The 12,849-nt window shown below is 40.0% G+C and overlaps 1 protein-coding gene across 1 annotated transcript in view; it reads left to right on the top strand.

Moving 5' to 3' along the window:
• AMTN (amelotin) overlaps window positions 1–11,071 on the top strand; it is a 17,799-nt gene extending 6,728 nt beyond the window's left edge. Inside the window, exons 2-7 of the mRNA XM_004703363.2 lie at window positions 1,573–1,638; window positions 2,804–2,893; window positions 5,971–6,006; window positions 8,331–8,357; window positions 10,427–10,688; window positions 10,983–11,071. Of these exons, the coding sequence (XP_004703420.2) occupies window positions 1,573–1,638; window positions 2,804–2,893; window positions 5,971–6,006; window positions 8,331–8,357; window positions 10,427–10,688; window positions 10,983–11,071 (570 nt within the window). The remainder of the gene's footprint in view (window positions 1–1,572; window positions 1,639–2,803; window positions 2,894–5,970; window positions 6,007–8,330; window positions 8,358–10,426; window positions 10,689–10,982) is intronic.
• Window positions 11,072–12,849: the final 1,778 nt, after the last annotated feature.

The following is a 12,849-nucleotide window of genomic DNA, read 5'->3' as shown; positions in this document are numbered from 1 at the left end:
TTTGTTCTGATGATGACTTACACCTGATCCCTTCAACACCTCGTGGTTGCATAGGCTGGTGAGCTTCTTCCATGTGGGCTTTATTGCTTCTGAGCTTGATGGCCGCTTAATTACCTTCAAGCCTTTAAGACCCCAGACGCTATACTTTTTGATAGCCGGGCACCATCAGCTTCAGACACTATTCTTTGTGATAGCCACGCACCATCTGGTGTCTTGACCACACTTTGAGATGGTACCCCTATCTTCAGGGGTACCTTTATGAGGGTTAAGTACTAAGCAGAGCTGCATTGTGAGAGCTCATCAGTTCTTTGATTGGGGCTTACAGCTAATGCAAGTTCAAAATCAATTCTTATAGCTAAGGTTTCTACAGATCCCTGTTCCAGGTAAGTCTTTTTAATAGTGAACATTGACAAACCAGGAAAGAAAATACGTTACGACTATTTTGGATTTAAGGTTAAGACTTACAGTCTCATAACTGAGCAGGAATGAGGCTTTCCATTTCTGAGAACAAATAAGGATCAGCACTTTTCTTTTTACGTTTTTGACTACCAGAAGCAAAACACCTCATTCTCTTCTCTTTTGCCTGAATAATGGCTTGGTGTGGCAACCAAATTAGGTAAACTTTGAAAAGGGATACTTATCCTTATTTATAAGTTGTTCATCTATGCCTTTGACATATTGTAGTATTTCATATATGATAATTCCTTAGGTTACACGAAACTAAGAAGTCAACTATAAAAATATAGACATTTATACTACAGGCTTCCTTGTGTGTTTATGACACTTTTATCATTTCTTATGAGATGATAATATTATTGCAAAACCTGGGGTTTTGGGAATATATGTATTTAGATACTTTTGAAAACTGCATTAGCTCTTGGCAATTGCTCTTCCTCTCACTCCAACCCTCGCTCTGCTCCAGTGGTTCTCAGCCTTCCTCATGCTGCGGCCCTTTCATACACTTCCTCATGCCCCAACCATAACATTATTTTCGTTACTACTTCATCACTGTAATTTTGCTACTGTTATGAATTGGGTGACCCCTATGAAAGGGTCATTCGACCCCCAATGGGGTCAAGACCCACATGTTGAGAACCGCTGCTCTACTCCAAAGAACCCTCTACTAGATTTTATGAGCCATACAGTCATATATTGTTATAATCCGTAATTCTATTTTTAGTGCTATGAATATTATGCAACACTCATATTAGGAGCAAGTCTCACTCCTTAAAGAACCCAACACCCCCCGAAATATTTTTGGAGAACTTCTTTAAGAAAAAGGATATAAATTAGGAAGGTTAAAATTAGATCCTAAAGTGAATGTTATTTTAGAATCAGAAAATATAGAACATTTTTAAGCTGGTAAACCCAAGACTTGACATTTCCCACCACTTCCCAGGGCCATGCATGGGAGCAGTGCAAGTCAGGAGCCTGACATTTCATCTTCATTTACCTTCAGTATAAATCCACCTGTGATCTAAGGATACATGGAGGGAATATGCACCCCTTTGACCAGGTAAAGGGCACAGACATCTCCGTATCCACATCTCATGTCATTTCAATGCCCTGCAGGTCTTCCCTTCATTGAGTTTAATACCACTGACACAGATGCTCGCCTTGGGGTCAGATCTGCAAATGGTAAGCACTTGTGCATACTATTTTTCATTCACTGTCAAATACAATACCTAATGTTTCATGTCTTGGCTTCTCCAATGCTTCTTATCTCTTCTCCCTGAACCCCTCTCCCAATATCTCTCTGTTAGTTCCCTATGCGTTCACACATCCACAGAAACACCAGGGCGGAGTCATCATCCCGGCAGCCGGACGGCCTAGAAAGCTCCTCGGTTGTCTCAGTCTCTGCGTAGCTCAATCGGGCTGGAGGAAGAATATCAAATTCCTCTCTTTGCCAGAGTGAATTTTTCCCCAGTTCTAGAGTCTGTATTCCAAACTAGATATTGTATTCTGCCCTTCGTCTGGTTAACCAGGAAGGAATTCAATGCTTCATAAGAAAGTCAGTGGACAAATTCTAGAAGCCGGTGCTGCTATATCCAAAAGGAAAGAGTGGACATCAACCACCTAAGTGACTTTCAAAGAGAAAGGATTAAATGCCAAAGGAAAATGATGTGGGAATGTTAGTCCTGGATGTTATTGTTTAGTACCCTTTGTGTGTCAGCTCTTGTATTAGTCTAAGTACTTTGGAGAAACAAATCCACAGCAACTCATGTATAAGAGAGAGTTTTATGTAAAGAAAATGTGCATCATGAAAACATCCCAACCCAATGCTGCCCGAGCCCACAAATCCAACATTAACCCATTAACCCAACACCAGTCCACAAAGTCCTCCACCTCACAAAACAGAGGCAATGATGCCGACTGCAGGAGGAAAGCTGAGTCCGTGAACGTGTAAGCATCTCAGCACTGGCACGGGTCTCCACACGGCTGCTCCAGCACCCAGGGCTGCATCGGGATAGATCCATGCGGCTTCTCCTTGGGGATGTCTTGTAGGAAATCCATCTTGCAAGCTGAAGCAGGGAACTGCTAAGGCAGCTGCACCCGATGCAACCATCACAAAACAAGAGACCCGAGAACTAGAAAGGCGAGGCTTCACCACCCATTTATCCCTCCACCTTTCAACCAGCCCCACATGTGATTATCGGCCAGGCTGGCACAATTAACTAACTCAGCACTTTTCTCATCCATCTGAAATAAAATATGCAAGCGTATCTTATGTTTAATAAGATTTCAGTCTTTTGAATGTTCAAATTCAGAAAAACACAACGAAATCTTCTTTATCTCCTTATAGCTAAACACTGCTACAGGTGTGGGGCCTGGCACCCAGACCCTCCCAGTGAACCTGGGCGGGGTGACTGTACAGCAGCAGCTGCAACCACAAGTAAGTACAACACCTGGACAGAAGATTCACAACTTCTCTCAGGCCAAAGTCTCAAAGGGAGAACATTTATTTAAAGTTTCTTTCAAATTTTACTCAGGTAATTTGAAGAGGAGTGTTTTACCAGAAGTAGTACAGTCTTTGGCAATTTGGTTCTTTTTGAAAAACTGTGAAAGCACACCAGAAAACAGAGACCTCTACCCCATCACCTCTCTATATTACAGTTTTAAGGAACAGTAGGCAAATGTGAAGAGATGGGGAAAATTAAAAAGTGAAGAATGTGACGGGGGTGGGTAGAGGATGAAGAGGTATCAGTATTCCTCAGTTTATTCTGCTTTCGATTGAAGACTTCCTGAGTGATCATTCCAAAGAGAAATTATTAATCCGATCACATCTAGCTTCAGCAAATTGAAATCTTTTGTGCTTATTCCCATGTCTTCTCTCAAGTCCCCATGAACTTTCTAGTGCTTTATGAGCTCCCATTGCCACGTGCTTATGCATCAGGATTGTACCCTCTCCCATAGCGGTTCAATCTGTACGCCGGGAAAACAGGACGAGACTAGACAGCATGAAGAAGATTTCAGCAGCAGGATCGGAGGAAGGCTCATTAACAGCCTGCGAGAGGCAGGGGACACACGCTTTTTGGCCAAGAGGAGAGTGGGGAGGGCTTGAAGCACTTGCTGGTGAAGCTCCAGGACTGCTGCCTTCAATATGGATTACAACTCAATGTAAAAAAAAAAATCCTCGCAACTGAGCCAATAGGTTAACATCATGATAAACAGGAACAAAGATTAAAGCTGTCAAGGATTTCATCTTGCTGGTATCCACAATCAACAGTCATGGGAGCAACAATCGAGAGAGTAAATGAACCAGTGTATTGGGTGAATCTGCTGTACAAAATCTTTTCCAAGATTAGAAAGTATGGAGGTTGCTTTGAGGACTAAAGTGTGCCTGGCTCAAACCACAGTATTTTCGATCACCTCATATGAACGTGAAAGTTAGACATTGAATAAGGAAGAAGAATTGATGTGTTTTAAATTGTGGTGCTGGAGAAGAATATTGAAAGTACTATGGACTACTGTGGTAATTACATAATCTGTTGTCAGTTTGAGAATTAAGAGAGAAGGGTGGGGTTCAGCCTATCCATCAGGTTGCAGCTTGATGATCTCTTTTGGAGACGCTAAAGACACAGTTAAAGAAATTAATAGCTTGCTGGAGGTGAGATACATGCTCACTCCCTGCAAGACATCCCTGTGAGAAGACACATGGAGAGAGGTTGATGGAGCCAGAGCTCTGGAGCTGGAGGAGCCACATGGAGACGCCTGCCTGCGCTGAGATGCTTACACCGCCACTGGATCCACAAGACCTTCTACCCACTGGCCTGTGATCGTCCTGCATTCGGTGTCATTGCACATGTTTCGTGAGTCTGAAGAAGACTTTATAGATTGGTACCGGACATATAAGCTAATATCAAACTTATGGACTTGATCTGGACTGGGCTTGGATGTTTTCGTAATATTCAATTGCTCTTGTATATAAAGTTCTTCCTTATACACATATGAGTCTCCCTGGACTTGTTTCTCTAGTCTATCTGGACTAACACAACTACCAAGAGAACAAAGAGTTCTGTCTTGGAAGAAATACAACTAGAATTGTTTGTTTGTTTGTTTGTTTGTTTGTTTGTTTGTTTGTTTGTTTGGAAAGAATAATGACGGTTCTCCTTAACTTTGGATATGTTATCAGGAGAGACCAGTCCCTGGAGAGGAATAGCATGCTCGGTAAAATGAGGGACAGCCAAAAAGACAGAAACTCTCGACAAGACAGACTGACACAGCGTCTTCAACAATGAGCTCACACTTGGGCACAATTGTGAAGGTGGCGCAGGACAGGTGGTTGTATAGGTCGCTGGGCGACAATGCAGACATAAAGCCACCTAACAACAGCAATGCCCCTAGAAAAGCTGTAAGGACTAAATGTGTAAAATATGTAAGACATTAGAATAGTGCCCACCATTTAGTAAACCATCATAAGCACTAACTGCCATTATTCCAAATAATTTCTCTAGCAACAACCAAGGAAAAAGCTTAATCCTTATTATGCTGATGAGCAATGAAATGACTTAAACACTCGTGGTTTCCACTCTGTCTCCTTCTATTCCTTCCACCTCAACTCACAGTTAAAGAAGAAATTTCAGTTAAGTTTATTCCCAACTCCCAAGTGGCCTTCCCCCCACCTTGCTTTCCCATTGCCACCCTGGCAATTCATTTATTATATTCTATATCAGATTATATATATATAGAATATATATAGAATTATATTATATTATATATCAGATTATATTCTTTATCGCAAGCACAGGATAGTTTCCTCTGTGCCTCGACTTGTCAGTAACCAAGTTAGTGACCAGGGCCTTATTAATTGAATGTAAGATTCTCTCTTAAATGCCTGCACTTTCTAACTATTGGCATGACAGGTATTGCTGTACCATTTTGTCTTAGGAAATAACAAATTAACAATATATTTCACAAGACGAACAGTTTTTACATTGGCAAATATTTTTTAAATCCATTGTGGAGTTTCCTGACTTTGTAAACTTTCTAAAGAAGTAAAAATAAATGTGTAAAATTCTAACTTTCTTTGCCAAACTCAAGGCTAGCGGTTGCAGTACAAGAGAGCACCCAATGACACCAGCACGCCATCAAACGCTTTCAGCTGTAAAGCCACATTAGGGAGTTGTCATGACAATGTTCTCGCTGTTACTACTTGGGATAACTTTTGACCACTTGGAATGCTTTGGAGCTAATTTTTGACCAAAATTATTTTCATTCATTCAGATTGCTAACTTCCATCTTCTAAATGTGCAGCCTTAGATAAGTTTCTAAATCCCTCTGTGTTTAATCTTCATTTTAAATATTAGATAAGCAATAAGACCTTCCCAGCTCTATGAGTTTGTATCTATTATTCAAGATAGCACGGAAGCAATAAAATGTTATCTTTTGTCAGTAAATATTTACATTTTGAATATGTCAGAGCTTAGTTTTGAATAGGTTTTTTACTGAATGTTTTCTTTTTTCCTTCAGATGTTACCAATTTTTGTGGCACAGCTTGGAACCCAGGTGAGAGGAATTCTTTGTTGTTGTTGTTTTTCAATATTTATTCTCTGTTATTTGCTCAAGATCACAAACCAGCTATTTTTACATTTAATTGACTTAATATCAATAAGTATTTACCAATGCTTTTCAACACTGTGCTAATGCTTTTCAAATGTCTAATGCTCTGAACATTATGAACATCTTTTAATATCACTATAGAGCAGTGGTCTCAACCTTCCTAATGCTGAGACCCTTTAATACAGTTCATGTTGTGGTGACCCCCCAACTATGAAATTATTTTCATTGCTATTTCATAACTGTAATTTAGCTACTGTTATGTATTGGGCAACCCCTGTGAAAGGGTCGTTCGACCACCAAAGCGGTCACAGCCCACAAGTAGACAACTGCTGCTATATAGTACTTATCATGTGCACAACATAAACTTTATCTAATTATTATGGGCAAAGTTTTCATTATTTAATTATTAATCATTTTATTGGGAGGGGCTCTTACAAATCTTATGACAATCCATCATTCAATTATATTAAGCACGTTTGTACATAATGTCATAAACATTCCCGAAATATTTTCTTTCTACTGAAGCCCTTGGTATCAGCTCTTTTTTTCCCCTCCCTTCCCACTCCCTCATAACCCCTTGATAGATTATAAATTATTATTATTTTCATATCCCACATCGCCCGCGATCTCTCTTCCCCCATGTTTTCTATTGTTCTTCCCCGAGGAGAGGGGTGTATGCGTATGTGTTGATCGTTGCGATCCGTTCCTCCTTTCTCCCCTCCTCTCCCTGTTTCCCTCCCCTTCTGGTGTCGCTATTCCCGCTCCTGTTCTGGATTCTGTGTCTCCCTATCTCTTTTCTATACTGGTGTACATTCTTGGGTCTAGTCTGAATTGAGAAGCAGCACGGGGGTCGTGAGTATTGGGGGTGGAGAGTATTTTAATATGAGACTGCTTAACATTCAGTAAAAAATATATTCAAGCATAAGTCTGACATATTCAAAATCTAAATATATACTGACAAAAGATAACATTTTATTGTTTCCGTGTTATTTTGAATAGTAGATACAATCTCATAGAGTTGGGAAGGTATTATTACTTATCCAATATTTAAAATGAAGTTTACACCCAGAGGGATTTGGAAACTTGTCCAAGGCTGCATAGTGTTTCAAAACACTGTGTCGTGAAATATTCATCTCACCTCAGTTTACCAGATATTTCCAAAGTTTCCCGTTTAATTTGCATTGTATGAATATTGCAATAACAAGAGCTAACACTTATTGTGTACCTACTATATGCTAAGTACATTTCTAAGTACTTTACTATACTATCTCATTTAATCTTAACAAAATTTTACAGTTATTTTTAGTTTCAATTTGAAGATCATTTAGTAAACAATAGATGAATTGATACTTTAAACCAATATGTTCGGAAAGAAACATGTTAATGTATTTAATTTAATATCGCAGGGATTTGTTTTTAAATATCAAACATATTTTAACGGCTTTCCCTAAGAATGTTACATAACACTTTCTCTCCTTTCCTATTTTTTTTCCTTTCCTAGTTTTTAAAGAAAGGTAATTCTTAGATCATTGATGGAATTACCAAGCTCCAATTTGACAGCTTTTGCTTCTGAAAATAGCATCAGCTATAAGATTCCTATCAACTCTAATGCCAGATCAGGAACAAATCCCAGCCAGTAAGCTGAAACACCACAAAAGTCTGTGTGCAAATCAATCACTGAAACAGACTTTATAGTACTGGGAAAAGCAAATTTACAATGGGACCGTTTACCTCACTGTGCAACATAAACTGTGCCATGTGGACACTCAAAACTCCGTTCGTTAAAATGTGACAGTAACATGGTGAAGTGATTTTAGTATAACTTTTATATCAGCTTAAAAGACACGGCATGAAATGGTGTCAATAGCATGACTTCTGTTATATAAAAAAGAACAATGTGGCAAACATTAAGAAGAAAATGCATCACGCTGTGCATTGAGAGAGTATGGTCTTTATTTTTGTCTTTCCTTGCTCTCTTCATTCTTTGCGTTTCCTCCAATATGAATAGATGACTTAATAATCATACACTGTCATTTTAAAAAAGCAAATCACCTCACTCCAGTCAGACAATAAATGCTGGCACTCCAACATCATATGGTGACTTGGATTTTGAAATACACGTCTTAAATAGGGTTTAAGGTATTGTGGAAAATAAAATATATATATATGTTTCTTTGTATATAATAAAATATTTTATTTTACTTGTTTGATTCATATCTTACCTATAATCAAATCTCTCTAATAACTTGTGTTTCTCATTTTGCTTCTAGGGTGCTATCCTAAGCTCAGAAGAATTGGTAAAAAAAAAAATTACTATGATTTTAAATTATTTTCCTCTGTACTTAAATCTGTCCAGCTCTAAGATAAGTCTTTCATGATCACAAATCTTGCTTTCAGTGCACCTTACAGTAGACAGATCCTCCTGCAGGTCCTGCCATGAGAGGGTCCCTTGGGCAGTGCATCCTCCTTCCTTGGCTACTTTCCCATTAATTTGACTTAATTTTTTAATTCATAGATTTCTGTCCAGAAAGCCAATTCATATAAGTTTTAAACTTTACAGTGATTGAAATTCAAATGTAAAACTATTGAAGCATATGCAGGCATCGAATAATATAACTACCAATACTTCTTACAAAAAACATTCATTCTCTGGAGTTGGATTTTTTATTTTAATGTGAAAATATATTCTCTTTATTGCATCTGCAAGTAATTAATCAACACTTTTCTATACACATAAATTAAGGCTAAAACAAAATACCAACATTTTGCTCTTCTATACCTTTCCCCATTTTCAAGGGAAATGACTGGAATTAACATAATCTCTAAATATGACAATAGAGCTAAAGAATAGATGAAATGGCTAGGAACATCGCTATTTATAAAGAAAGCTTGTGTATGGTTCATAAATGACAATTGAGTAACAGAGTGCCTGTCTTGCTAACACTGTCAGTTGAACACCCACATGTGGAAGTTTGTCTAGCAAGCACCTCAGTAAGGCTTTTGCATGCATTGCTTTTAGTCTCACTAAACTCTAGAGATGTTTAACTCAGTTTTACAGATAAACTGTGGCTCAGAGATCATAAACAATTTAGTTCCTAATACAACAAAGATAGCTATTTATATACAAAACCATGTTCTATCTACTATCCCAGTGATTTCCAACCTTTTTGTACTACCAACCACAGTAACAACTACATTTCCATGTAATTGAACATGCACGAAGTTTAAGAAACAATATTTCTGCAATGTGAAATGCTGAAATGAATTCTGGTAATTTATAGGACATTGTGTGTGTGTGTGTGTGTGTGTGTGTGTGTGTGTGTGTGTGTGTGTGTGTTTTCTTCTGTGTGGTTTTTTTACTGGTGGTCATCAAGCACCTTGTTTATTTGAAAGCTGTAGTCACACCACTGATTTGAAAAATTCTGCATTCTACTTCTGTTTCTTGACCAACAGAAGTCTCATTCTGGTTTCAGTACCTCTTAAATCTAAGACAGTGCTTCTCAAACTTTGTCTGAACCACCAAATCAGCCTATTTTGGTAGACTTGTTAAAAATGGAGATCATAAGTCTGGCCCAGACCTGCTCACTCAGATGCTCAGGAAACGGAGCCTGGGAATCTGCCTCAACAAATTCCTCAAATGGTTCTCCTGAACACTCAGATGCAAGGATCACCTTCAAGAAGCCTGACCTGTATCTTACTCGTGAGCTCTCGACAGTTTGGTACTGTTTGCAAAGACAGTCCACCGTGCAAACCCCAGAGAACTAGTCCCTGCTCAAACTCACTCTCCCCCAAACACCAAACTATTTCATCTTAGGGGAACTTTCCCCAGTAATGTTTTCCAGAAAAAAACACAAAACTAGAGTGGACAGCAATAGCATTCATTACCTGTAGCCAAATCATTGGTAGGCTATAAAAAGAAGTTCCCTAACTAAGCCCAGGGAAACCAGGTGGCCAAAATGCCAAGAGAAACTACTTCTGACTCACTATCTCAATGTTCTTGAAAATACATGTTTTAAAAACTTGAAAGAATACAGTTTACAAGGAAGAGGAGTGCTTGAATTTGTTTTTCGGTTAATTTTTAAACCCCTTTATTACTTTTTATTAAACTAATTTTTATGGACAAGAGACAGGCTGTGGAATAGGTCACTAACAAAGCTCACCACCATCATTGTCTTAGTTGTAGCTACAAAAACACGTGGGGATATCAAAGCATGCATGACTCTTTGTCCTGTGACTGCCCTGATTCTTGCTTCCCTTTTCTAAAGGTGGGAAGGAATTCCCTTAATGAAACCAGCATCAGGCCCCCCTGAAGAAAAGGTGGATTTATCAGCCTTAAATGTGCTCCTTTTGACCTCTCTCGTTCCAGCCGGTGGCCCCACAAGTCTACACGGGCCTCCTCATCCACCCCTGGTTTCCTGGAGCCTTCCTGCCCACCAGCCAGGCAGGGTCTACTCCCGAGGGCCAGGATGGGGCCCTTCCTGCAGGCCAAGCAGCAGCACATCCTGCCATCCAGGGAACCCCCGAAGGTCACCTCCCAACTCCCAGTGGCACCGACTACCTCTCCGGAGTGACAGCCCCTGCTGGCCTCCAGAGGGACATGCACACCACTGAGGAAGCTACCACAGATGGTACGTTCTCCACGCTGGAAAGGAACTCCTCTCAGAGACGAGGGAGGTGTTTTGTCTTGTCCTACGAAGTAGGCCCAATGAAAATGCGGAAGCGCTTCTGCCCCTTCACACTTGATCCCAGCAATAAAAGTCACTATTTGAATCGAGTCCCAAGCTTGAGGCTATGCCACCCACTCTATTAAGTTACCCTTTTCACACGGGCGTGTGTTTGCCGGCGCAGCTGACTTTCCACGGAAGGTCCGAGCAGGAAACACCTGGGAGCACACTGTGCCCTCCTCATTCCCTGCCCGCTAGGCCTGGGCTCAGAGCCCAGGCAGCGAATTGATGATGACGTGCTTTTTCACTCGCGGATCCTGGAGGAACCTCACATCTTCCTGACATAGTGCTACCAGCAGACGCGAGTAATTGAGTGGATTAGTACAATAGAAAATCCAGAACTTTCTGTTAGTATCCTCCGACAGGCCGAATGAAATATTGGAAAGAAGTGCTTCTACCACCAACACGCTGTGCAGATGTCCAGAACAAGGAGCTTGGGAAATTACAAAAGAATGGTGTGATACTGCTCCTGCGTAGTTTTTTTTCATCCCAAATCAAAATATATGTCAAGCAAGTCTGTAAGAGCCAAAAGATGACCTTGAGTACTTGAATTTCGAGACCACCTTGTTGCTAGCCGCAAGGGCTCGAGGGAGCCTGACACGGTCTTTTTTTTTTTTAATCATTTTATTAGGGGCTCATCTTATCACAATCCATACATACATCAATTGTGTAAAGCGCATTTGTACATTCATTGCCCTCATCATTCTCAAAACATTTGCTCTCCACTTAAGCCCCTGGCTTCAGCTCCTCATTTTTTCCCCTCCCTCCCCGCTCCCCCTTCCCTCATGAGCCTTTGATAATTTATAAATTATTATTTTGTCATATCTTGCCCTGTCCGACGTCTCCCTTCACCCACTTTTCTGTTGTCCATCCCCCAGGGAGGATGTTATATGTAGCTCCTTGTAATCGGTTCCCCTTTTCCACCCCACCCTCCCGGTATCGCCACTCACACCACCACTGGTCCTGAAGGGATCATCTGTCCAGGATCCCCTGTGTTTCCAGTTCCTATCTGTACCAGTGTACATCCTCTGGTCTAGCCAGATTTGCAAGGTAGAATTCAGATCATGATAGTGGGGGAGGAAGAAGCATTTAGGAACTGGAGGAAAGTTGTATGTTTCATCATTGCTACATCGCACCCTGACTGGCTCCTCTCCTGCCCGCGACCATTCCGTGAAGGGATGGCCTGACACTGTGTGAGCACACACACAAAAAATAATAACTAAATGAATGTAAATTTTAAGTATGCGTTGATCCGAATTTAAAAGTTACTTTAATTTTTTCCAGGAACTCAGTGAGCTGTTATGATTTCCAGTAAACCTCGATTAAGATGTGGTGACATGTATTGGAGTAGAGAAACATTGAAGAATATCAGAAGAAATTAATATTTATTTTACCTTAAATCTTCTTGAAATTTCAAAAAATATATTCCACCTCGGTGATACAGACTTCTGGAAAAAATAACTAAATGCAAAAATTTGTCTTAGAAACACAATACACCACCTGTGACCAAATATATTTTAAAAAAATTTTAAACGCACTCTTCTCTTCTCTGCAGATTAAATAAAATGTGATGCTTTCAGAAACTACACTATGTCAGGATATTTAAATGATAAGCCATATATAGGACAATCTGTGGAAATAGGGGGGCTTATGGCCAGAGAAGGGAGACCCAGCCAAGTGAGGACAAGTTCTGATTTCCCCACAACCCATGGTCTCCCATCAGAGCCACAGATTTAATATTCAACCAGCAAAGTACTTTTTATCATCTAAAACATACAGTAACAGCAAAGAATTACAAAATCACACTACCCGTCTCAAGGCATTTATATTCAGAGCCAGCAAATAGGCTCTTTGATGTTTGAAATTGGTAGGTTTGAGAGTGGAAAATACCACGAACAAAGGAAACTCAAAAAGAAACCGAGACAATACTCTTTCTTCACACAACAAAAAAGGTAAACTAGAATCACTCCCGGTTTCAAGTTACAACCTGTCCCACTGAATTGCATTCACAGTGGGGCAGGTCACAAGAAACTAATACCAGAGCCCCAAAAGAATGTATGAACAG

Source organism: Echinops telfairi, unplaced genomic scaffold, assembly GCF_000313985.2.
Source record: "Echinops telfairi isolate 266 unplaced genomic scaffold, ASM31398v2 ScPeMD7_7468;HRSCAF=8506_0, whole genome shotgun sequence".
Taxonomy (NCBI): Eukaryota; Metazoa; Chordata; class Mammalia; order Afrosoricida; family Tenrecidae; genus Echinops; species Echinops telfairi.
This window is presented reverse-complemented; position numbering and strand designations above follow the sequence as displayed.